This window comes from Eptesicus fuscus, chromosome 4 (genome assembly GCF_027574615.1).
Source record: "Eptesicus fuscus isolate TK198812 chromosome 4, DD_ASM_mEF_20220401, whole genome shotgun sequence".
NCBI classification, from domain to species: domain Eukaryota; kingdom Metazoa; phylum Chordata; class Mammalia; order Chiroptera; family Vespertilionidae; genus Eptesicus; species Eptesicus fuscus.
Window position 1 is genome coordinate 33,243,560 of NC_072476.1, and position 25,422 is coordinate 33,268,981.

At 49.9% G+C, this 25,422-nt stretch overlaps 3 protein-coding genes across 7 annotated transcripts; all 3 read right to left on the reverse strand.

Annotated features, from left to right (window-relative positions):
• Window positions 1-5,263: 5,263 nt before the first annotated feature.
• MOSPD3 (motile sperm domain containing 3) lies at window positions 5,264-9,174 on the reverse strand. Of its 3 annotated transcripts, none has more exons than XM_028145228.2 (6): window positions 9,098-9,174; window positions 8,347-8,614; window positions 7,424-7,499; window positions 6,774-7,003; window positions 5,612-5,776; window positions 5,264-5,489 (listed from the first exon to the last, which is right to left on the reverse strand). In XM_028145228.2, the coding sequence occupies exons 2-6, from the start codon at window positions 8,549-8,551 to the stop codon at window positions 5,458-5,460; spliced, it is 708 nt and encodes a 235-aa protein (XP_028001029.2). In that variant the 5' UTR covers window positions 8,552-8,614; window positions 9,098-9,174; the 3' UTR covers window positions 5,264-5,457. The 3 variants fall into 3 exon arrangements, with proteins under 3 accessions (XP_028001029.2, XP_054570863.1, XP_008139634.2); XM_054714888.1 differs by lacking the exon at window positions 9,098-9,174 and adding an exon at window positions 9,020-9,083; XM_008141412.3 differs by lacking the exon at window positions 9,098-9,174 and having other exon boundaries at window positions 8,347-8,854.
• Window positions 9,175-10,716: 1,542 nt separating this feature from the next.
• On the reverse strand, window positions 10,717-15,846 carry PCOLCE (procollagen C-endopeptidase enhancer). Its single transcript, XM_008141411.3, has 9 exons — window positions 15,626-15,846; window positions 14,679-14,787; window positions 13,983-14,241; window positions 13,018-13,142; window positions 12,407-12,543; window positions 11,821-12,092; window positions 11,500-11,577; window positions 11,192-11,362; window positions 10,717-11,049 (listed from the first exon to the last, which is right to left on the reverse strand). The coding sequence occupies exons 1-9, from the start codon at window positions 15,718-15,720 to the stop codon at window positions 10,883-10,885; spliced, it is 1,413 nt and encodes a 470-aa protein (XP_008139633.3). The 5' UTR covers window positions 15,721-15,846; the 3' UTR covers window positions 10,717-10,882.
• Window positions 15,847-16,803: 957 nt separating this feature from the next.
• FBXO24 (F-box protein 24) lies at window positions 16,804-24,812 on the reverse strand. Of its 3 annotated transcripts, XM_054714892.1 has the most exons (11): window positions 24,705-24,812; window positions 24,274-24,372; window positions 23,990-24,173; window positions 22,438-22,676; window positions 21,982-22,216; window positions 21,237-21,395; window positions 20,856-20,977; window positions 20,477-20,608; window positions 17,772-17,942; window positions 17,343-17,450; window positions 16,804-17,228 (listed from the first exon to the last, which is right to left on the reverse strand). In XM_054714892.1, exons 1-11 carry the CDS (start codon window positions 24,705-24,707, stop codon window positions 17,088-17,090), a joined length of 1,593 nt encoding a protein of 530 aa, XP_054570867.1. In that variant the 5' UTR covers window positions 24,708-24,812; the 3' UTR covers window positions 16,804-17,087. The 3 variants fall into 3 exon arrangements, with proteins under 3 accessions (XP_054570867.1, XP_054570866.1, XP_028001023.1); XM_054714891.1 differs by having other exon boundaries at window positions 16,817-17,450; window positions 20,856-20,908; XM_028145222.2 differs by having other exon boundaries at window positions 16,825-17,450.
• Between the last annotated feature and the right edge of the window lie 610 nt (window positions 24,813-25,422).

Sequence of the window (25,422 nt, forward strand, 5' to 3'; positions counted from 1 at the left end):
CCTATTCGGCTCCTCAGGATGCAGGACATGAAAGCCTCTTAGTCTATGGCTTAGGTTCCAGGACGAACCTGCCCCCTCCCTCCCGCCCCCACCACACACACACTTTAGCCCTCTGAACTAACTTGGTGGGATCTCAGGAGACTGAACTGGGATCAGAACCCTCCTTGACTATATGCTTCCCTGACACACAGTCCAGAAAAAAATCTTTCAAGTGGCTTCTCAACCATTCTTCATCTTGTCCATTTGCTCCCAGTAGTAGACAGAATAATGGTCTGGGTAAAGAGGTCCATGTCCTAATCCACCAAAACTAAATGAATGTTACCTTACACAACAAAAAAGGATTTTGCAGATGTGATTAAATTGAAGATCTTGAGATGGGGAGTGTTATGGGCTGAATTATGTGTCCCTCAAACCTATATGTTGAAACTCTAACACCCAGCACCTCACAATGTGTTTATATTTGGAAATAGGGCCTTTAAAGAGGTGATTAAGTTAAAATGAGGCCATTAAGGTAGGCCCTACTCCAATCTGACTGGTATCCTTATAAGAAGAGGAAACTGGACACATAGAAATATATCAGCAATGTGCACACACAGAGGAAAGACTGTTGGAGGACACCGCAAGAAGGCAGTTGTCAAAAAGAAGAAGAAAGAAAGGAAGAGGGGAGAAACCAAGATGGCGGCATAGGTGAACACCTATACTGCTGCCTCGCACAACAATTTCAAAACTACAACTAAAAGACAAAGCAGACATTACCCAGAACCACCGGAAAGCTGACTGAGTGGAAATTCTATAACTAGAAGGAAAAAGAAAAGGACACTGAGACTCGGGAGCGGCGGAGGGCAAAGGTGCAGAGACACGGAGATGTGCGCACGAGAGAGGAAAGGCCGGGCACCTGGATACGCGGCTGCCTTGCTCGTTCTGGAGGGAAACAGGGCCTCCCGACTGCACCGCACTCCAGTTCCAGGTGAGACTTTGGGTACCCACACTCATTTGGGGAGAAACTGGACTGTCTGGCAGCAGGCAAAACTCAAGAGCAGCCTTCTCTCAGAGGTGCGCGCAGCCATTGCCGCGGGACACTGAGACCCAAGCCTCTTAGGGCGGGGCTGACGGGAAATCAAGGCTGCCTGCTCTGCCCTGAGTCCCCGCCCCATCCAAACTGAGCACAGAAGCTCTCCCAATGTAGACACAGCTGATCCTCACAGCCAACTGGCCTGGAGGTCAACTCCGCCCAGTGATACCAACAACAATCAAGGCTTACCTACAACAAGACTGTGCACACAACCCACAAAGGGGTGCACCAAGAGTGTCCACCTCAGGTAACTGGGGAGGCTGAGCCACTGGGCCCAAAGGACACCTCGCACACAAAGCCACTCCATCAACTCAGGGAAGCAGCTAAAATGCGGAGACAAAGAGGCAGATCACAAATGAAAGAAATGGAGGAAAGCAGAAGACTGGACATAGAGTTCAAAACCACATTTATAAGGTTACTCAAGAATCTGCTAAAAACCGTTGAGGAACTTAGTAAGACCTTTAAAGATCTTAATGAGAATGCCAAAAAAATGGAAAAGGACCAGTCAGAAATTAAGCATACACTGTCTGAAATAAAGAATATACAGAAATTCAACAGTAGATCAAAGGACCCCAAGAATCAAACCAAAGATTCGAAATATGAGGAAACAAAAAACACCCAACCAGAAAAACAAAAAGAAAAAAGAATCCAAAAATATGAAGATAGTGTAAGGAGCCTATGGGACAACTTTAAGCGTACCAACATCCGAATTATTGGGGTGCCAGAAGAAGAGAGAGAGCAAAATATTGAAAACCTATTAGAAGAAATAATGACAGAAAACTTTCCCTACCTGGTGAAAGAAATACATTCACAAGTCCAGGAAGTGCACAGAACCCCAAACAAAAGGGATCCAAAGAGGACCACACCAAGACACATCATAATTAAAATGCCAAGGGCAAAAGACAAAGAGAGAATCTTGAAAGCAGCAAGAGAAAAACAATTAGTTACCTACAAGGGAGCACCCATACGACTGTCAGCTGATTTCTCAACAGAAACTATGCAGGCCAGAAGGGAGTGGCAAGAAATATTCAAAGTGATGAACAGCAAGAACCTACAACCAAGATTACTCTACCCAGGAAAGCTATCATTTAGAATTGAAAGCCAGATAAAGAGCTTCACAGACAAGAAAAAACTAAAGGAGTTCATCAATACCAAACCAGTATTATATGAAATGCTGAATGGTATTCTTTAAGAAGTGGAGGAAGAAGAAAAAGGTAAAGATAAAAATTATGAACAACAATTACATATCTATCAACAAGTGAATCTAAAAATCAAGTGAATTGAAAATCTGATGAACAGAATAAACTGGTGAATATAATAGAATCAGGGGCATAGAAAGGGAGTGGACTGACAATTCTCAGGGGAAAGGGGGTGTGAGGGGTATGGGAAGAGATTGGACAAAAATCTTACACCTATGGATGAAGACAGTGGTGGGGGGTAAGGGCATGGGGTGGGGTGGGGAATCAGGTGGAGGGGAGCTATGGGGAGGAAAAGAGGAACATCTGTAATAATCTGAACAATAAAGATTTATTGAAAGGAAGGAAGGAAGGAAGGAAGGAAGGAAGGAAGGAAGGAAGGAAGGAAGGAAAGGCAGTTGTCTGCAAGTCAAGGAAAGAGGCCTCAGAGGAAACTAAACCTGCCAATCCCTTTATCTTGGGCTTCCAGCCTCAACTGTGAATAATAAATTTCTGTTTAAGGCACCCAGGCTGTGGCATCCCTAGCAAACTAACACACAGGGAGGTTACCTTGATTGGAGCAGGGAACAATGTAATCATTAAGGCCCTTATAAAAGGAGGCAGGAAGATCACAGATAAAGGAGATATAACAGACAGGGATCAGAGTCAGAGAGAGATTTGAAAATACTACACTCCTGGCTTTTTTAAAAAAAAAAACAGTGATTTAAAACAATGATTATTTGTTACTTCCATAACTGGCTTGAAAGATGGAGAAAGGGGCCACAAGACAAGGAATGCAGATAGCCTCTAAAAGCTAGAAAAGGCAAGTAAACATCTTCCTCTGGTGTCTCCAGAAGGAAGGCAGCCCTGCTGACATCTTGATTTTATCACCAGAAGACGCATTTTGGATTTCAGATTCCCAGAACTGTAGAGTTAATTTGTGTTGTTTTTTCAATGTGGTTATTTATTTATTTATTTTAGAGAGAGAGGAAAGGAGAAGGAAACACTGATCAGCTGCCTAAACCCAAGCATGTGCCCCTGACTGGAAATTGAACCTGTGACCTTTCAGTGCATGGGATGATGCTCAACCAACTAAGCCACACCAGCCAGGGCAATTTGCATTGTTTTAAGTCACTAAATTAGTGATAAATTCTTAGAGCAGCGACAGAAAACTAATGCATACACACTACAACTTTTGCAAGTACTGTTTTCTAAAAAAACATTGCTTAAATAAATAAGTATATTTCCCAAGTTCCTCCCATTCCTACAGTTGCTGCTTCATAGCTGTGTCCTAGAAAGCCTTCCCGATCCCACTGGCAACAAGGCCTTTTCACATCACATACCAGCAGGATCATTAGTGTGTGATACCTAAAATGCATTTTGGGGACCTGGGGTAGGCAGCCCATATGAATGGTTATCACAGGTAATTTGCTGAGGGCTTTGCTGGGCCATGGCAAGAGCCCTCCCATACTTCCTGACACGGCTGTAGAGCCATTCTCTGCACACTAGTGGGGCCATGCCCTACTGGGGCCAGTGTATGGGAGGAACAAGACTTCCTGGGCAGTGGGGCAGCTTCCAAGGCCCCAAAAGTAAAGCTAGAACAACTGATAATCGTCTTCCAGCAGCGTAACAGACTGAGTCTCAACATTATCTTGCTGATTTTTTGCCCCTGATCAAATCTGCCAGTGATGCTGGATGCCCCTTTCCCTGTAATCCCCTCACCATGCATCTTGAGGGCTTAAAGCCTGCCTTTCAAGGATCCTATTTTTTCACCATGGCTTCATGTCTCTTGAGTGGCTCACTTAAGGTTATATCAGGCAATGCTATTTCTCCCCATCTTCAGTAACCTTAGTGTTTCTGACCCACAGAAGTTGAAATCAAAGGAAGAGACAAAATAAAAGAAGATGAAGGGACAAAAAGGCAGATGATTCTGGGGATTGGAAGTACCCAGGCAGCCCTGGCAAGAGGCCCCAATGGCTCCAGGCAGTGAGACTAGAGCTCTAAAGCAGGTGGTATTTTTTATTGTTTCTTTTTAGCTTTAGGTACATTGGCATAGGGACAGGATCCTATTTTAAAGGGCTAAAGGGGATCTCAAGATTCAGCTTTCACCAGGGCTGGTGTGGCTCAGTTGGTTGAGTATTGCCCCATGCACCAAGAGGTTGTGGGTTTGATTCCTGGTCAGGGCACATGCCAGGGTTGCAGGCTCGATGTCCAACAGGGGGCATACAGGAGGCAGCTCACTGATGTTTCTCTCATTGATCTCTCTCTCTTCCCTTCTCCCTTTCTCTCCAAACTCATATTTTTAAAAAAATCAACTTTCCCAGAGGTTATAACTTGGTGCAGCCACTATGCAAAAAGTATGAAGATTCCTAAAAAATAGAGCTTCCATACAGCCCAGAAATACCACTTCTGGGTATTTATCTGGAGAAAACAAAAACAATAATTTGAAAAGATATATGTATCCCTATGTTCATTGTGGCATTCTTTACCAAAGCCCAGATATGGAAATAACCTAGGTATCCATCAATAGATGAATGGATAAAAGATGTGATATATATATATATATATAAAATGGGATATTACTCTGCCATAACAGAATGAAACCTGCCATTTGTGACAACATGGATAGACACAGAAGGCATTGTGCTAAGTGAATAAGTCAAAGATAAATATTGTATTTCATATGTGGAATCTAAAAATCAAAACAAATGAATAAACAAAACAAAACAGACCCATTGGATATAGAGAAAGGGACGGGGGGTGGGGTGGGGGAGGAGGAGAATCAACTTTCTCAATATTCTCATTTAGGAGATAGAAACTGAAGCTCACAGAAATGAAAGGACTTGCTCAAGGTCATAATTTTTTCAGTGCTCCAGAACCAGAACCCAGGACTTAATTCTTGCTGGAATCCTTGCTGGGCCTCTTCACTGGCCCAGGTACCTGGGTCCCTAGGAATGGGAGTAGGAGGTATTGGAGAAAAAGAAGTATGGAGAAAGGGGCATGTTCCCTACATCTCTCAGTTTAATTTTGCAAATTTATTTTATTCAACTTGAAAAATGAATACAAATCCCTGGGTATTTTTTGTCAGGGGTGGAAGGAGTGGCAGGAAGAAGAAGGGAGTAGGAGTCGAGGCAAGGTATGAGCATCACAGTGGCTGTCTCATGTCCACATCCCTGCCCAGCGAGGTGGGGTGGAGGTTGAGCAGGGGGCTCAGGTCCGGAGAAAGACCATGGTAAGGAGGCCTGGAGAGGGGAGAAATAAAGAGCAAGAAATAATGAGTAGCCCTGGAGCTCTGGGAGCCCTCTTCCCAACCCCTACCCCTCTTTCTCTGGGGCTCAGATCCCCTCACCACTACTGTGCTCACCCAAGATGTAGGCTGCCACCAACTTTTGTCCCAGGGAGACATGCAGGATTTGGGGCAGCTGGCTGCCAAGTTCATCCTGGAGTGGGAGCAGCAGGAAGGCCACCGAGACTATGCCGGTCAGCAAGAACAGGAGGAAGGAGCTGGTGGCCAGTTGTGGGTGGGATTCTGGGAAACAAGGCTTGTCAGAAGCTCCAGACCCAACTCCTCCCCAACCCAAGGTCCTCCTGGGAGGAGGCTGAAGACAGAAGGTGGATCCACTTTTTATTGTCCTTCAGAAGCACACAATGCAAGTGTCCTCTCCTCTCTAAAGCCTCTGTCCCCACAGCCATAAGAAACCCTCTCTCCTCTGGTCCCTCAGCAATTTTTTTCTTCTCTCTTCACTCTGCCTGATTATTGGTTTCTGTGTACTTGTCTGTTAGGCAGGAAACTCCTTTTCCCAGACCCAGCATACAACTTGGTGTGGCATAATTGCTCAGTACAGGTTTTTTATGGAACCAAACTGAGCTGGCATATAATAGAAAGTATGGAAGTTAAAGTTAAGGAAGAATTTTCCCATCTAAGTATAGAAGCCAGAAACCAGGTAAACTGCAAAATATGTTTATTCCCTAATCCTATATAATCAAAGCTTAATATGCTAAATGTCTGGTCAGCCATACAACCAATCAAAATGTAATATGCTAATGATACGTTAAGGCCGCTCAACCGCTCACTATGACATACACTGACCACCAGGGGGCAGATGCTCCAACCTGTAGGTTAACTTGCTGCTGAGGTTCGGCCGATAGGGACTGAGCAAGATCAGCAAGACAGGCCGGACACACCATGGAGCCCTCCCCTGGTCCCTCCCCGGCTGGCCAGCCTCCCGCATCCCTCCCCGCCCCAATAGTGCACCTGCGCTCTCTCGCAATCCGGGACTGCTTGGGCGATGTCAGAGAGTCAGTTTAGGCCCGATCCTGCAGGCCAGGCTGAGGGACCCGACTGGTGCATGAATTCGTGCACCGGGCCTTTAGTGTAATATAAAATCTCAACTCCTAGGAACATTTCCACAAAAAGCCAATAAACTAAACCTGAAGACCTCTGCAACTCCAACCAAGCTCATCTCTAGAGTAATGCTAGGTCTTCCCTCCCTACAGAACTCAGAAATTCCCATCCTCCAACTCACTTTCAGGGAGGTGTCTGGTTGTGGGTGGTGCTGTCCAGGAAGGAGGCCCTGGGTGTGGCGTTGAGTCAGGCTGTCCCTGAAGTTCAAGGGGGTAGGCTGGGGCCCTCAAAACCGAGGTGATGTCCTTGCGTCCCAACACTCGGCCCTCAGCTCCCTCCTCAAACAGCTCAATGCGGAAGCGGTCCTGGACATCATAGTGGCTGGCAATGGGGGCGACGTGGCGAATCACACTGGTCCCAAGATGGGAGAGAGGCCCATTGAGAGGAAGTGAGTGATAGGCAATGAACCAAGTAGATCCAGGCCCCACGCTCCCAGGAAACTTTCCCACTGGGTTACGGACAGAGGGTTGGGAAAAAAGTTGAAGAGGACCAGGTCTGAGACCTTAGACCAGGGGTTGGGAACCTTTCTTCTGCCAAGGGCCATTTGGATATTTATAACATCATTCACTTAATATAAATTTATGTTGCTATGAAAAAAAGCTCCTAGATTTATGTCCTGCCTGTGGTTGCCTTGGCAGGGACAAACCAAATGATTCTGCAGGCCTTATACTGCCCTTGGGCTGGACACTCCCCACCCCAGCCTTAGACCATGGCTCAGTTACTTAGAGAAAGGTAGCAGCAACCTCTGGCTTCTCCACCCTCCCAACTCACATGTCAATGCAGGACTGAGGCTTCACATATCCTTCTGCGTCAAACACTGTGTACTTGGCAGGTGCTGTGCACAGGACTGAGGGATATAAGCACAGAGAGACTGACTCTTGCTTCTGAGACCCTACACAAACCTTTCCCACCAGGGACAATAGAGTCCCCCTTGCCTTCTACCCCCAGGACTAGACATGACTCTTCTAGTCCACCAAGGCTGGCCATCTGACCATGTGGACAAAAAGGGACCACATACTAACCTGCCAAGATCAGGGAAGGCCTACTTGGCGGCCTTGCAAACTCAGAAACCTAAAGTAAGTCAGGTTTGAAGTTAAAGCTTTTTAACTAAAAGCCGTTAGGGCAGGAAGTCATGTGCTAGGTTAAAATCTTCCCTGACAAAAGTCAATCTTTACCTTAACTAAGCCTGTCTATTGCCTTTTGAATTTAAGATAACATTCCTTTGGAATCTGAGGGTAACTTCCCTTTTCCCAGACCCCTCAGGGCACAACCAATGTACCAGGGCTGAGACCAAAAATCCTCATTGTTATGGTTAACATGTTAATTATTCACTGTTAACTATCCTGTACCCACCTATGTAAACGATGTATGTGTCTATCATTTTACTTTTCATCCAATCCCAGAAGTTTCCCCAATTTGCTTTCTCCCACCTCCCTAATCTATCGCCAGTGGATCTCATGTAATCCACTAGCGTCTTCTCTTTTGATTATAATGTATAAAATAAGATGCAAAACTGCCATTTTCTAGAGCATTATCTCATTCCGTTGAGATTTTTGTTTCCCAGCAACTATCGACAGTTTGGCTCAAATAAACTCACAAAAATCCTCTATAGGTCTGCATGTTCCTTACGTTGACACCCCCAATGTCCTGCCACCAGCCCCCAGCCCCCCAGCATGAGGCGCCCATCCCTTCACCTCGGAAGCGAAGCGCCGCTCCCGTGGGGTTATAGAGGGTCAGCAGCTGCCTGGGTCCGCTCCGTTGGTCCGCCCTGAACTCTAAATCGGGGGGAAAGACGAGGACCGGGACGACAGGTCCCGAGGGAGGAGGGGCGCCCCGGGGCCCGCGCCCCAGCGCCCCGGGACCCCCCAGCTCCTGGTCCTGGGGCGCCCCGCGGCGCATGCAGGCTCTAGGCAGTGGGACATCCGAGGGCTGAGCTCGGGGGACAGGGCCTGGAATCTAGAGCTGGGGGACGAGAGGGGCAAAAGGGAACGGACGAGATTGTGGGGCCGGCCTGGACTGGGGCCAGCGCCGCCGCCGCCGCCGCCGCCAGCGCCACCACCGCCTTGGAACTCGACTAGAGAGGGTCCCGCAGACCAGACCCAGCTTCCGAAACTTCTTCAGCTCAGCCCGTCCCTCTCGGCCCCGCCTCCAAGCCCCACCTCGAAGGGCACGCCCACCCGGTAAACCCGGCCCCTTGCGGCTCCCAAGCCCGGGCCCGGTCTCGAGGCCGGGCTCCAAACCTCCCAAAGCCGCTTCCACTAGGCCCCGCCCCTTCCGGGCGTCCGGGATTCCGCCCCAGCTTGGGCCAGACTCCGCCTGCCCTGGGGTCTCCTCCGGAGCTGCCCTTCCCGCCTGCCCCGCGGAGACCTGTATCTGTGGTATCTGTGCCTCCGACCCCTCCCTGAGCTCGGGCCGCGATTCCTGGGGCTTCGCTACGACGCTCACCTTCTGGTCACAGCACCTGTCAATCAACTTGTGAGCAGACCGTGGCTGCCTCCTGCCCCCGAGGCCGTTTGGGTACTTCCGCCACACGGCTTCTGTCATTGGCCAGGGCGGCTTCGTTTCCGCCATACGTACACGCCGATTGGTGCGTTTACAGAGGGGATTGACTAGGTTCTAGTGTCGGAAAATTACGTCTCGGTCTAGAATTCCAGCCCTGCAGTTACTCTGGGAGACCCGGGCGGCCTTTGTTCCTTCCTCCCCACTCCGAGACCGTCAGATCGCTAGAATCCCATCTAAAAGAAGCCCTCTCTTTCTCCCCTTCAATCCCAGGCTCTCCCGGAAGCCTCTGCGGCAACCAAAACCGTTTCCTACAATTGGAAGTTGCTCCCAGTTGGACTCAGGTCTCAGCCCTGGGTTCCGCTCCTGATTCTCTCCTTTCTGCACGGGATTCGGAAATCACATTTACACTTGGAATTAAGATTTACCAACCCTGCCACTTACATTATTATTATTATTGTTGCCACATACATTACCATTCCATATATTCAACTCTTACAAACAAGGAAATCTCAGCAAGGTGAAGTCTTCCCCAGGCCACACAGTTAGCAGTGGAGCAAAAACAGTGGATCTTATCCAAAAGCCTTGCCTGAGCACTCTATATAATGTAGAATCCCTGTCTGTCCTCTTGATCATGATGTTTTCTTCATAGCACTCATAGAGCTACTTGTCCTTATGTTTATTTTACCATTTATCTCTGCTCCACAAAATGAGGGACTTTGTTTTGTTGTACCGTTGGTGCCTAAAACAGTGCCTGCCATTTGTTTTTATTTATTGATTTGAGAGAGAAAAACATCGATTTGTTATTAGACACTTATTTCTGCATTCAGTGGTTGATTCTTGTATGTGCCCTGACTGGGGATCAAACCCGCAATCTTGGCATACTGGGAGGACTTCTAACCAACTGAGTCACCCGGCCAGGGCTAATGCCTGCCATTTGGAATGAACAAATGACTGACTAGAATGAACTTGGAGCTGAGATCTAACTGAGAATTCCAGGTAGAGGGATAGCACAGGCAAAGCCAATGTACTAGAAATAGTCATAGAGCCAGTGTGACTGGAACAGTGATTTTAAGGAAGACAATAATTGGAGATGAGAGTAAGGGGGATGAAGGATGCAGGACATCCAGAGCCTTTGAGCCTACAGTAGGACTTTGGATTTTATTTTGAGACTGATGAAAAACTGTAGGAGAGTATTTAAATTTTCTTTTTTACAGCCTTGAGATATCTTTGACATAAAAACTGTATATATTTAAGGTCTACAACTTGATGATTTGTATACACTGTGAAAAGATTACCACAATCAAACTCATTAATATATCCATCATCTCTAAAGACAGGGTGTCCCCAAAAATGTATACATACTTTATAAGCTGATAGCTCAGTTTTAAAAATGAAATGTATTTTAATAAACACTGCCTTTATAATTATTCAAAGTGTGTATATACATTTTTTGGGGGGACACACTATAGTTACCATTGTGTGTGTGTTTTTTGCATATGTGTGGAGAATATGGGGAGTTTTTAGCAAAGGGGTGACAAGATCCAACTTGGGCTCTTAAAAGATTCTGTATAATAAATGTCTGTTGAGTTTATTGAATGAATGAAAAGAAATCCCCAAGATGGGCACCAAAACCATAAAGATGGATATGTGACCCCTTCCTCAGTCAAGGAATATTTATTTGGATAAAAAATGGATCCCTAGGGCCAATGGCCAAGGTTGGCCTGGATTTCAGGCCTGGGACCTAGCAGCCCGAACAGGCTGGGAGGGGCACCTCCTCTTGCTGAGATTGGTGAGGATCTGATCCTGGTTGGGCCGGTAGAGAACCACAAAGCTATCTGGAGGAAGGATAGGACCTCTGTTCTCTTCCACCTGGCCCATCAGCAGATAACTGGCTCCTGGGAGAGGGAAGGGAAAGATTGAGAGCTCATGTTATATACCGTAAAGATGTGCCTCCTTGTCTGAGCCCCTTATATTCTACTACCTCTCTCATTTCCATGAAGCTAAGTACCCTTCTCCTCTACTCCACATCCCTGTTACCTTTCTTCATGGGGGGGCACTGCTTGCAAGGCACGTAAAACTTCAAGGAGGTATCAGTGGGTGCAGAGGGCAGGTCCAGGCCTCCAGTTTTGTAAGCACCAATGAGACTGACAGTGACAGTAAGGCCCTCTCCTGGGCCCCGAACCATGGACTTCACTGTTGCCGTCACCACTGTGGGAGAGTGAGGGTGAGAGATGAGGAGACAGGCGGCCAGGGCAAGGCTAGAACCAAAAGGGGGAGGGTACTTTGGGGACAGGACGGGAGTTAGAAGATCTGGAAGAGCAGAGCATGTGAATGAGGCTTCTTACCCAGATTGCTGGTACAGAAGTTGCTCTGCAAGGTGCCTGTCCGCCGGCACTGTTTTGGGCAGGTGACACTGGGTGCATCTAGGAGGAGGAGGGGGACATTGTTTGTGGAAGGTGATCTATTTCCCCAATAACAGCCTTATTGATTTGAACTTGTTCAAAGTTCTATCCAGCTTTGGGTCTCAGTACCCAGTGCCAACCATTATTAGCACAGAGGTGGCACCCATGAGTGTTGTATGAATGAATGAATGAATGAATGAGCGAGCCCAGGAATGAACTCAGTCTGCATCCTCTTCCTCCCCCTTCTCAGACTCTCAGACTCACCAGGGCCCACAGGAGTTGCCTGGACCTCAGGTGCGGCTTTTGGTTTCTCCGCAGGTGGGGGTCCCAGCTTGACTTTGGGCGGGGCTCCTGGCTTGGGGCCCGGGCCAAGGAGCGGGGGACCTGGCCGGGCATCCTCTCCCGGGCTCTGAGCCGGCCCTTCTTTGGCGGCACCCCGCGGCAGGGTCCTGTAGGAGGCTGAGAATCCATCGGCAGTGACGCTAAGGTCTGAGACGAACTGGACGAGGAGCTCATTCCCTTCGGAGGAGATGGGACTGCAGGCGGCAGCAGGGCATTGTGGGAGGTGTCAAGAGGGCCTGCACCCTGCCTCTACCCAGGCGCCAGCCCCCAAGTTGGCTACATTAGCTTCCCGACTTCTTAGGCCCCAATAGCCTGTGTATCCAAGGTCCACGGGACTGATGCAGGGCCTAGTAGTCCCCTACCTGCTCCACCCACTGGTTTGGAGCTCATGGGTTCAGATCCCGCCTCTTCAGCTAAGCCCCTCCCATCCCAACAGCAGCCAGAGGTCAGACTCCTGAGCAGGTGGAGAAATCCTGACCTGCAACCCACCCAGGTCCTGTCCCCTCACCCCGGGGCTGTGTCTCCGCAGAACTTCCCCAGCCTCTTGGCGTCGTCACTCACGGCTCCGTTGAACACACTGACCGAGTCATAGCGGCAGTAGGTGTCCGGCTCCACGTCAAACTTCCCGAAGGTCAGCGAGATCACCTGATGCCAGGGCACAGGGCAGAGGCTGCTTGGCACCTCTCACTTCCTTTGGTGATGTTTACAGTAGCCTCCTCTCACCTCCCTCGCATCCTCCTCTTAATGTTTTCATACCACAGCTCAGAGGATTACATACACAGGAATCCTGAAGTGGTGTCCTCCGCCATGGTGGGCAAGGTCAAGTCCAGGCTCATTCTCAAGGAATAGACCCAAAATCCACCTCCTCCACCTCCCCCACCACCTCCACCACCTCACCATCACCACACACACACCAAGTTTATCAGCATCAGATACCTCACTGATCATAGGTATAATTTTACATTTTTGTTTGCATGCAAGCAGTTTGGGTCTGTTTTTGCTTCCCACCAGCGAAAGCTCAGTGCTTAGGACATAGTAGATGTTCAATAAATCTTTGCTAGCTGCATGCTGGAGGACACTGCTCAGGTCCGGAGGGCAGCCCGGGCAGGGGGTCGGTACCTGGTTTGGGGGCGCGATGATGTGCCAGGAACAGCTGATACCCGGGGGGTAATCAGACTCGGGCCAGTTGGGCGTGGTCAGTGTTCCCTGGGCCTTTTCCAGCCGCCCCCCGCAAAACTGGTGCTCTGGGGAGGGGAGAGAGGAGTAGGGTGGGGGTAGTGGAGATCCTCGGTCAGCTTGAGAAAAGCTCTAGGCTGGGAGCTCGTGCAGGAAGGTCGGATGTCGGGGTCTCAGGATGAGGGGCGAGAAGAGATGAGGGGAAGGAAACGGTGGGTAGGTTAGCAGAGGAAGAGCAAGGCGCAGGACCTCCGGGCACCCAGGCAGGTGGTGGAAGGGGGAGGAGGAATTGGTTGGACACGCCCCTTATTGCCCCTCCCCCTGACCCGCTGCCACACCGTTCCTCTTCCCCTGTTAGATCCCATCTCCTCTACCTGGCAGAGAAGTCCCCTTTGCAGGCTCAAGAGTCCCCACGCTGTGAGGGTCCCCTCAAATTGGGGCATAAGCCCCTTTGGGAGGTCTTAAATATTTTAGGGGAGACTTCTGCCGCCAGGAGGAGGTGATGGGACCGCAATCGGGAGCCCCGGGCTGGGTGTAGGAGGCTCTGGGTCGGAGGAACCTGGTCCCCCTTCCCAGGGGTGCCCGCTCACGCCAGTCAGAGGGAGCCCGATTGCGGACGGGGGCGGGCAGTTACTCACCGTCCCAGTAACCCCAGGCCGCCCATTCCACCCGCGGGTCGGTGACCCATTTCCGCCTCGCGCCTGGGGTGGGGCCTGGAAGAGGGGGGTGGCGGGAGCGGGAGAGGGGAGAGAAGATGGGGAGGAGGGACTGGAGGGGCAGTTAGTGAGGAAAAAGGGAAAGGGAGGCAATGGGGACCTAGGATCTTGGGGTGAAGGTTAAGGCTGAGGGCGGGGCCTTGCCAGGGTGGGACCAGGAGAAGGGGAAGGAGAAGGTGAGGAACGTCTCACCAGTGCTCGAGGTGGCCCGCCCGCTGTACCAGAGCAGGAAGCCTCGTCCTCCTGTACCCTCATCCGCTGTCATCTTCAGGGTCACCTGGTTGCCAGGGGCCACTATGGGTGCTGGCCGGAAGGTCCCACAGAAGCGTCCGAGCCGCTGGCCCGAGGTTCCAGACCCAGCAAAGACCTCCAGAGCATCGTAACGGCAGGCAGGGTGTAGCTCCAGGTCAAATACTCGGAAGGAAAGGGACACAGTCTGGCCTTCAGGGACCTGATTGCAGAGACAGGGGTGGGGACCTGCAAAGTCAGGTCATACACAACCCAGGCAGAGGGCACTTCCCTTTCCCCAAGCATTGCCTGGATAAAGTTGGGCCTGAACATGAAGGAACCCCATCAGGGTGCAGAGCAGAGGGCCTGGGCTCTGCATCAGGCTTGTGGCTTGTGCAGGGGGCAAGGCTTGAGGTCTATGGAGAGATTTACAGGGGGCAGGAAGGAAGTTGGGAATGGAGTAGCTGGCATTGAATTAAGGGTTAAAGAGTGAGAACACTTGCCACGTATTATTGTGGACACTGATGGATCAGTGACCAGAGGGGAGGGGTCTTGGACTTCCCCAGGGAGTAATAGTAGTGCTGGGGGAGGGCCTTTGACTGGCTGGACCCAGGCCTTGGAGACTTTGACAAGGGGTAGTGACCAGAGGGGCCTTCTCACCGTTATTGTCCAGATGCACTCCTTATTGGGGGGGTAGAGGTTGGGAAAACTCTCACTTGCCACGTAACCTGATTCCCCAGTGACATCCCCTCCACACAGGAACACAGGTCTGGAGGACAGAAGAGGGGTCAGCATGGGTGGGGGAGTAGTGGACAGACTGGGATAGGGTAATGAGGGTAGGGAAACCTGAGGATGAGGGAGAAAGGCCTAAGGGATCTGGGACGGCCTCAGCCACCCTAGATGAAATTGAGGAGGGAAATACTATAGTAGAGGACCAGGAAAAAGTAGGGCCAGCAACTTAGCTATGCCTCCAACTCCCAGTCCCCACCCCCAACACAACAGGAATTCCCGGAATCCTCCTTAGCGCCCCCCCCCCTTACTCTCCCCGCTTTGCACTGCCAGGCAGTCCACAGCAGCTGCCTAACTACTTCCAGATGTAGACACAGCCACGCCACGAGTCTGTGCGGGGGAGGGGGCGGGGAGTTGAGCGAGAAGCAGCAGCGATGGCCCTCACATTGAACCTGGAGACCAGGCTCCCTGACTTCTCAACCTTTTCTTTGCTTCTGTTGCAGCTAACTACTTGAGTATCTGACCCCAAGTCTCCCACTTGCTGCCTCGCTTTCCCCCATAATATCTAATTGCTTTCCTGGAATCCAGATGTCCAGCTATCAAGCAAGTTCAAGGTCTTGGCTTTCTCACGTTCCATGGAGTGAATGGGGAGACAGAAGGAAGAGGACAGAGGCTGAGGAAATGGGGAGCAGTGGTGACCTACAGGAGACAGTGGTCTTGTAGCGGGGAGGGTAGACTTGGGGACCAGAGAAGAGTAGGAACTGGGAGATCTTGGGGGTGATGTTAGAAAAAGAATGCACAAGATCCACAGGCATAACCCCTCAGGAGTTGGCTTTTGAAGCTCACTCAAGCTAACTAGAAGGTGCCAAGAGACCTACCTGGTATAGTTGGGGGTCTGGCCCTGGGCGAAGGGCAGCAGGGTCCAGGCAGTGAGGAGGAGCCCCAAGAGGGAGGCTGTGGCAGCAGGCAGCATGGCTGAGGGGAGAGGCGCTGGGGTCCTCAAGACAGAGGCAGCAGCCAGCCCGAGTTCAGCAGCAGAAGCAGCAGCGGCAGCGGCAGCAGCAGGGATAATTGGTGCCAGATGAGGCAGCCTCGGATCTGTGGGCGTGGGGACTGGCCAGTGGGGAGGGCCGTGGGGAAGGCGGGACAGGGAGAGAGGAACTGGGACAGTGGTGAGTCCAGGGGCCTCTCTAGGTAAAGGACACATAAATATTGACCTAAGTAGTGGGAGGAGCAATGAAGGGCTGAGGGAGCATCAGGACCTCAGCCATAATCTAGGCATCAAGTAATGTCATCTGGAAGCCCGTTCTGTCCAGTGCCCAAGCATCTTGTGAACAGAGCCTCTAGTCCTTCCCCAGGACTCTCCAGCCCACTCATGATCCTCTCCATTGTTGCTTCTTTAGCACCCAGAGAAAGTCCTTTCCTGGACTCCCAACCTTTAAGCATTCACTCCCTTCCCAACCACCACCTGCTCCAACTTACTTTCCGCTTCAAATTTCCACTATCTTCTATCCCCAGGCCAGACTAGGCCAAGGAGAAAAGAATTCTGCTCACCCATTTTCTCCCAAATTATCTGGAGGTACAGGAATGGGGCAGGGAGGCATGGCATGTGGATAAAGGGAGTGTCTCCTTTCTGCAGGAAGAGGAGGATAGAGTAAAAAGTAGGGGGAAAGGACACGTGAGATCAGATCCGGAAGGTAAACAGAAAGCAGGGAGGAGAGAGGTTGACTTCACAGGGATGAAGGAAAATGGATAGAAAACTGTCACAAGTCAGAAATGGCTTCTTCAGGATGGGAATAAGAGGATCCAGTGGGGGGCACCAATAGCATATGACCATTGATGGTCCATGAGGTCCTAAAGGTTGGCAAATGCTGGCATATGTTGTTCCAGAAGGCAGGGCTAGGATTTCCAGTCAAGAAGATTGGTCAGGTCTTGGGAGTGGAAGGGGAAAGCAAGCTGAAGGTGCTTGAGCAGCTGCTGCTCTGCCCGCCCCTGTCTATGCTCCTGCCCTCCCTCACCCACTGAGCTAGGCATTGGGTCCCCCATTCCGTGCCCCATTGTCCTCCCAGGCTCCAGGGTCCCAAACTAGGCCTCACTTCAGCCTTTTATTCTATTTGTCCATCAAATCTCTTGTCCATGATAGTAAGATTGGAGGCCCCTCCTGGGCAGCCCCTCGAACATTTTACAAAACAGTTCCCACCCCACCCTGGCATGTCCAGCAGTCCCCACCCCACTGTGCCCCCTTCCCATGCACAGTGTTCATTGCTACCACTCCATCTCTCCTTAGCCTTTGGCCCAGAGCCAGACTCTCCCTACAGGGGTGAGACTAGGAGAGGGGGGTCAGCTCTCAGGTGTTGGGGGGCCTTGTCCAACCCCTCCAGCAGCCTTCTGTAGCATGTCCAGAGCCTCCCAAAAGAAATCCTTCTGTGCAGCCATCAAGGGCATCCAGCCCACGATCTCCTTCATCTTTTCCATGCGGTCCTGCAACGTGGAGCAACTGTAGATCTGGCTGAGGTACTCCTTACAGGCCCAAGCTGTCCCCCCAGGGTCCTGGAGTACTCCGGACCCTGGACTGGGTTCAGGGGTCCCCACCACCTTGCTGGCTGGTAGGTCTCGGTAGGCGGGATGCTGCTCAATGTCATGGCTGGACAGCATGTAGAGACACTCTCTGGTAGAGCAAAGGGAGCAGGCACACAAAGGGACCTTGGAGGGGAGAAGGGGCATGGCTGAGTGGGGCCTTTACTGAGGGGTTCCCACGAAGCCCCAGCTGTTGTGTCCCTCCCCCTCAGACCAGCCCTGAGCCAGCAAGTGAGCTGGCTGGCTGAACCCCAAGGTTGTGTGAGGTCAGAGAGCACCAGCAGGATCTGCTAAGGGAGAGAGCCAGGAGCCATGGTGCCTGACCGAAAAGGGAGGTGGGGTGGTATAGGGGAAACGGGGCCCTTGGGGCCCCCGCAGTAGCCACAGCCAGAATCCTGTGGGCTACCTGCCCTCCCTGGTTGCCCATTCGCCTGACCCTGCTCTGACCTTGACATGGAGTTTGACGAAGGAGGCGCTCCCCTTAGGCCAGCCGGGGAGGCGGCCTCCAGCCCCACAGCCACAGCCCAGCAGCTCCTTGCTGAAGTCCAAGCCCTGGCTCAGCACCAGGGAGTGGTTGAGGCCACACCACAGGGCAATGGGGTGTTGCAGATAATACACCTGAGGATACAGGGCCAGGATCCCTAAGGGGGATACACCAAGGGACTAGGGGCCCAGGTCAGAGAAGGCTCAGGGCAGAATCTAGAGACGCTAGGAGAGGGAAGAAATGGGACCCAGCACACCTTCCCCAGGAGGTCTCCCTGCTGAGTGAAGACCAGCAGCAATCTCTCCCTCCTTGGTTCTCCTGAAGCCCCAGTCTGACCAATGGGCTCTAGCACTTCCGTTGGTTCCTCATCTTTGCTTCCCAGAAAATAGGTTATTTGCCTGAGGCCACGGCCTGCTGTCTGTTCTCTCATTCTGACCCCACAGACCTCAGCTAGTCCAACCTCTCATCCAGCTTTCCAGCCTCAGGGTGAGGAGTATCTTCCCAAGGCTTAAAGACCCAACCTCTCCTTTGCAATTCTAGGTTAGCCCCCAGAAAGGAATTTCCTTCCTTGTAGTCCTTCCTTCTCTCTCTAATATTTTCAGTTTTTCATATTATCTTTTCAAATGGCTATTTTAAAATATTTCCTCCTGATTTCTGCTGCCTCCTATCTCTGTTCTTTAGGCAGAAGAACTGGTTACATGACCAGTCTGACGTTGACCACATTCTTGTTCTCACTACAGCCAGTCTTTCCTGAACTTTTTTGTGATCTGGCTTTTCTTCCTTCTATGCTACTGACATGTTTTCCAAATGCACTTGACCTGCTGGCTGCCAAATCCCAGGGCCTCTCCTGGATGTTTTCTCTTGACAATGTGAGCATTTTTATTTTGAAGACAGATAAGTAATTTATGGTCATTGTAGAAACATTATAAGATATTGGCAAGCAAAAATTAATTTAAAGATCACTGGAAATCCCACCACCCACTGTTAATCTCTTGCTGGATCTTCTTTACTGCTGCCTATACAAATGCAGTTGATCCTTGAACCACACAGGTTTGAACTGTACAGGTCCACTTTTACCCAGATTTAAAGTGCAGGCCACTTATGCATAGGCCTGTACAGATCAAACCTGTGTTGTATGAGGGTCTACTGTATTTTTTTAAACAGTTTTAAAATATTTTTTAAAATTTATTTCAGAGAGGAAGGGGGAGGGATAGAGTGATAGAAATATCAATGATAAGAATCATTAATCGGCTGCCTCCTGCATGCCCCACAACCCAGGCATGTGCCAACTGGAAATCTAACCGTGACCTCCTGGTTCATAGGCCCATGCTCAACCACTGAGCCACACCGTCCAGGTGGGACTACTGTATTTTTAACTGTGGTTGGGAATCTAAATATGTGGAGGGCTACCTGAAGTTACATGCGGATTTTTGACTGCATAGTGGGTGGTATCTCTAACCCCTGTGTTGTTCAAAGGTCAACTGTACATGTAAATTGTCTTTTTAAACAAAACTGGGATCATACTATGTAAACCATTTCACACTTTTTTTTTTCACTTAAAAATATGGCATGACCATCTTTCCATGTCAGTAAAGTATATTCCTACATTATCTCTGTCACCATTAATCACTTCTTCCTGTTGGAAACTTCCTGTGCCCATGGCTTCTGGAACAGGGCATGCCTCCTGTGTCAGGGGCAAACTTTTCATTCCCTCTGCCTATAATGGTGGCTCCTACCAGGTTTACTCCTTGATCTCTACTTTTGTCATTTCAACTTTTTTTCCAATTTGGAACCAAATTGCCAGTGAGATATTTCCACTTTACTGTCCTACTCTCACTGCAAGAAAGTCCAAATTTATGTTCTTTATTCACAGCAGCATCCCCTTCCAATTCACATGTTTGTTGCTGATACCATTTTTCTTCAAGGGAACTATTGCCAGAGATACCTTTGTCCTCCACCCTTCTGTTCACATCTAATCAGTTCCCAGGGCCTGTTCATTTTCTTTTAAGATATCTCATATATCTCAATATCTCCTTTCTATTCTCACTGTACCAGCCCCAGGCCCTTGTCTTAAATGCTCCTGTCACTTAACAGCCTCCCAGTGGGCCTCTCACTCTCGGTCTCCTGTGCACTCTGGCCAGGTGACCTGTTCTCAGTCACCTGTGTGGTTGCCTTCTCCTACTCTGGAACCCGAAATGACTCTCCCATATCTATACCTCTCCAAGCTCACACCCACTTATATACCACCTCATATCCAACTATTTACAAAATACCCTCCCTCCTTTAGTCAGGCCAGCCTTTTCACTGTCCCAGTTATGTGTAAGCTGTGTCCTCATCCCTATTACACAGGTAACTTTCCCTAGTCCCACCTGAATCCTTTCTAACCCACGAGGCCCTACTCACATCTCACCTTTTCTTGTTATTCCAGCCCACCCAGGTCTCCCTGCTTCACTAAATTCCTCTTACACTTACAGCATGCACTGCACAGAACAAACTTCATAGTGTCAACCCTGGATAAGACATGCAAAATATGATGGGCATTACATACTGGTTGGCTTAACCTCCTAGGGCGTAGAAAGTGGATTTTATGGAAATGAAGTGGAGAGATCCAGAGGTCAAGGAATTGAAAGAAGGGGTCAAGATGAGAATTTCTGGGAAACAGTCTCACCTGTGTGGGTTCCCCTCGGTCCATTTTGTCCCCTGTTCCCAGCTGCCCATATCTGTTATTTCCCTGCATAAAGATTCGGCCAAATTCATCCACCAAGCCAAGGTGATTGTAGCCAAGAGCACAGAATAGGATCTAGGGGGTAAGACAGAAAGGGGAGGTGGGCATTCAGTTCCCTCCAGAGGAACTCTGAACTCCAAAACCTCCCAGCCACTAACCTGCTGATCTCTTTTGGTCTTGCCCTCTATGTCACCCATCTCTTTGGGTCCCCTGTCCCTCCCTGATCAATCATTTGATTCCTGTTCATATTTCAGACCTTCAGAACCTTTCAACCCCTAAAGTCCCTCCTGTAATGATCTTCCCCATCCCTCCAGGATCCTACCTTGGCAGGTAGTGAGAGAGCAAGTGGCATCTGCTGGTCCAGGGGGTCAAAGGCTTGAAGGGTCCCAAAGAGATCACGATACACCCCTGGGGTATGCACCTCAAAATACACTCCCCCCTCATCTGGGGGGTCGGGTGCCCTCAGCTCAGCAGCTTTGGGCACCCATTTCCTAGGGATAAGGCCCCACCTGGGATGAAAACTACAAGATCCGGGGAGTCTCACACCCACTAGAATTCACCAGCTATGATGTCTGGGAATCTAAACAACATCTTTTTACTAGGATGCCCCAGGGGTCCACCACAGAGCTGGAATAATGATTGCGGGTATCTGGAAGATCTGTCCAAGGCTGGGGCCTCGAGCAAAAAGGGAGGTGGTTCTTACCCGTAATGTATAGAGTACTGCTCTGGTTGGAAGCCATGCAGGCCACACGCAGGTGAGGCAGGCAACGGGACACCTTCCTCAGGGCCAGCTGGACTGTGTAGGAGCGTGGCTGGTCCAGCTGGGTTTCATTCACTACCAAAGAGTAGATCTTTCCTTCCTCTGGAGATTGGGGGAAGCAGACAATTATGTGGGAGAAGGAACCCTCCAATATCCACATTAACTTCCCAATAGACCCCCTAAACCATACAAGATGAAACATTACTACCCTAGAGTGGGGTTTAAGAAAAAGGGTAGAGATGAAATAAGGAAAGAGTGGTCTCATTTTTCCCAGATTCCAGCCCCTTACCACCAAAAATAAACCAGGGAAGTCCTTTTTAGTGTGAGAAATGAATGGAGAGAAAACCTAGTAGATTTGGAAGAATACAGTCTGAATGTTGGGAATGATGTTTGGGGATTTAGGGCCTTGCATAGCATTAAGAAGTCTGGAGTGTGGTTAGGTACAGGGAGGCAGTATAGGGTACAAAGTGAGGTGCCTGGTATGGAGGTTGGGGAGATTAGAATTTAAAGCAGGGCCCTTTGCATATATGAAATATGCAGAATCTTAGAGTAGGAGACAGACAAAAGCAGAGCTAATTGGTTTGAGATGGCATTCAGAACCCTGTGTGAGGCCTCCCTCCCCATCCCCTGCAGCAGGTCTTGAAGAATCTTCAGAAAACAATTTGTAAACTACTGCTCAAAGCCACACCTGTGAGGAGCAGTAGAGCCCGCTGAGTCTCCTGACCAACCAGCACAATCTGTTTGAAGCTCATGGAGTGATGGAAGGTCATTTTGAAGACCCGCTGCCCACTAGACTGCAGATAGACCTCGACACAGTCGCAGGCCCGGCTGCCGGTTGTGCCTACCACTTCCAGCTGCTCCCGAGTGGCCAACACATAGAGGTATTTACGGTAAACTGTGTCACATCTTGGGTCTGAGGCAAACTGTAGGAAAAGACAAAGGGGTCTGGGATCTAGAGCTTGGAGTGGAATGAGGCTGGGGTAGGAGATGAGATAGTTGGGTACGGAGCTAGGAAATGGAGACTTGTTTTCCAGTTCCTGGTATGGGAAGGCAGCTGTCCTAAGGAGGACACCTCAATTCTGATGTGGGCCCTGGGTTCCTGGAGGTTGGGTGGGTTCTTAGCTGTCAAAGTTCTGCTACTCACATCTTTGGCTCCTCGACACAAAACAACATAGCGGCAGGCTCGCTTCCACTGGATCTGGCCAAGGGTGGAGGAGACCAGGGCATTTTTGAGGAAGAAGAGGGTCCCCGCATAGTCAAGAATAAAGATGTGATCCTTGGTGGGCAAGAAGCGGCGGTAGCCATGGGCTAGAAGAGGGGCTACACTCTTGCTGAGACAGCGGCGGCGGCCCCCAAATGCCTGGAAATACAGGCCTTTCGTGTCTGGAGAAGGGAGGGATATGGAAGGTTCAATGGGTTGGGATAACACCAGGGAGATGAATCAGAGCTTGGGCAAACAAGATTTCTCAGATATCCTGCTATTTAGCTTCTCTCCATCCCCAGGACTGGGAAAGGTACCCCTTCCAAAGGACATATGGAGAGCTTAGAGGATATCCTTAATTATACCCAATGACTAAAGGTTAATTTTCCTGGCCCACCTCAGCCCGGGGCCATAAACATGCTTCTAAATGAGCACTTCTTTGATCCAAACTTTCGTAGCATTAAGAAGATTTACTCTGACAGCTTAGGATATTTCCCAGAGTCTAAGACTTAGTCTTGGCGTGGGGGGAGGATATTTATGAGAAACAGGAGACATCAAGGGACATATAATAAATACACAGAAAAGAATCAGAGGAGTGAGGAAGAAAGAGCAGTTAAAAAAGAATGACTCAGAAAGACCAGTAACTCTCCCTCACCCCTATCTCTGGATCTATTATCCAGATCTCCCTTAATCTCTACTATGTGAGATGAAGTGGATAGGGATTCCCTGGAAAGGAAGGGGGGTTTAGAGCATGTTTCTCAGTCTGGGGGAGAATTTATCTCTCAGGGGACATTGGTTGTCACAACTGAGGGAGGTGCTACTGGCATCTAGTGGGTAGAGCCCAAGGGTACTGCTAAACATTCTGTAATGCACAGGAGAGTTCCCCACTTCAAAGAATTATTTGGGCCCTGGCCAGTGTGGCTCAGTTGGTTGAGTGTCATCCCTTGCACCCAGAGGTTACGGTTGGATTTCAGGTCAGAGCACATGCCCAGATTGTAGGCTCAATCCACAGTGGGGGTGTGCAGGAGGCAGCTCATCAATATTTCTCTCTCATCAATGTTTCTCTCTCTCCCTCTCCCATACTCTCTTTCTAAAAATATCAATAAAAACATTTTTTTTTAAAAAAGAATTATTTGGTCCAAAACACCTCAGCAGTGACAAGGTTGAGGAACCCTGGTTTACAGGAGGGGAAGCTTGTGGTTTGGGGAGTGGAAGATGTCTCTAGGGTAAGATTTGGAAGCGTTTGAATATGGAAGGAGACATGGTAGGGATCCTAATAATGGGGGCTCTGGGTGGGACATCTATTAGAACGTGGTTCTAGAGATTTGAAGTACTCAGTGGCATGTTTGAATCTAACAAGTTTCTTCCAGAGAAAGGAGCCCTGGAAGATTGGCTGGGAATGCTGAGGTCATCAGGCAACTCTATGGAGCAGGAGAAATCCCAGAATAAGGTAGGTCAGAGGCAAAGAGAAGTACAGGTTCTGGGGAAGGTGTACAGTTAAGAATGGCAGCTCTCTTCCAGGGACGGACTCCAGAACCCTGCTCTCGTAGGCGAGGACTGAGCTTGCGACAGATGCGTCTCCACACGCCCTCAGCATCGCACACTTCATGGAAGTAGTGGCAGGTCTGGCCTAGGGCAACTACATCTCTGACTGGGAGAAATGAGATGATATGTTCCACCTGAGGGGCAGGAGGGAGAAAGCAGGGGTCATTGGGGGCCCCTCAGTGGTCTGACTCCCAGTCCTTTATTCTTAATACCTCCCCCTCCTCAAGGACTCACCAGCTCTGGGGGGAACAACTGAACAGAAATAGGGTTCCCTCTCCCCTTCTTCTCTTCACCCCCAGGCTCTGGGCCACATGAAGGGCAGCTCCGCTTCACCTACCCAAGAAGAAAGGGGAGCACAGGGGTTCCATGAGGATCATGCCTTTTATTTCCTTCTCTCAGCCTGTCTTTCATTAACTACTATTTTGGGGGTTCATAGCTCTATCTTCCAGCTCTGTGCTGTCAAATCCTCCCCATCTTTCTCTCTAGACCCATGGCTCAATCCTCCCTGTCTTTGTTCCTTATTCCAATTTCTCCAAGTAACCCCTCCCCAAATCTCTTGCTGACCTCTTCTTGCCCTTCTCTTGACACTCCCCCCACCCAAGCCCCTCCTCTTATCCTCACAGCCTGGTGAATTTTTGCAGCTTCTATCTCTGGCTTCTCCTCACCATCTTAACTGCCCTCTCCCTGCTCCTGTCCTCATGTCTCCAGACCCCTTGGCACTAGTCTTGGGCCCTGTCCCTGCTGCCTTTCCCACACCATGTCCCCTGCCTGGGCTTGGGGGACCTCTAGGGCCCCTCTGCCTCCTAGGCCCCTCCCCCATGGAGTCTGGGGCAAACAAACCTCTCTGTGACCTCACTGCCTAGCCACTGTGACCTGTTTTCCCCAACCTTGGCAGGAATTTTCTGTCTTAGCTCCTCAGTTCTTGCTCAGCTCTAGCAACCCAATGGCTCACGGGATATGCATTTTACAGGAGAAATACAGTGTGAACTCCTGGTAGGTGATGCCTTTACTTTCAGGGAGTAGTAGGAGCTTTCTTCCACTTGAGGCCCTTTTAGCATTAACTATTATAGAGAAATACTGGTGAATTCTTCATATCTCTGCAGGCCAGGGCCTCCAGAGGATTTGTAGCTCTAGTATGACACGCCCCCTCAAAGAAAGTATAGACTCAGTTTGCCAGGTGAGGGGGAAGGTGACCCTGCTAATGACCATCTATCTTATAAAAGCGTGAAAGTCAGTGCAATTCAGCACAGACTCTTTAACGTCTCATGAAAAATACACATCCACAAGCAGACTGCTTTCCTGGGTCAGTACCATCACTGCATGTATGAAGGGCAACCTATTATGGCAGAAGAAAGGGTTAGATTTACTCTGAAAGCTTAGGAT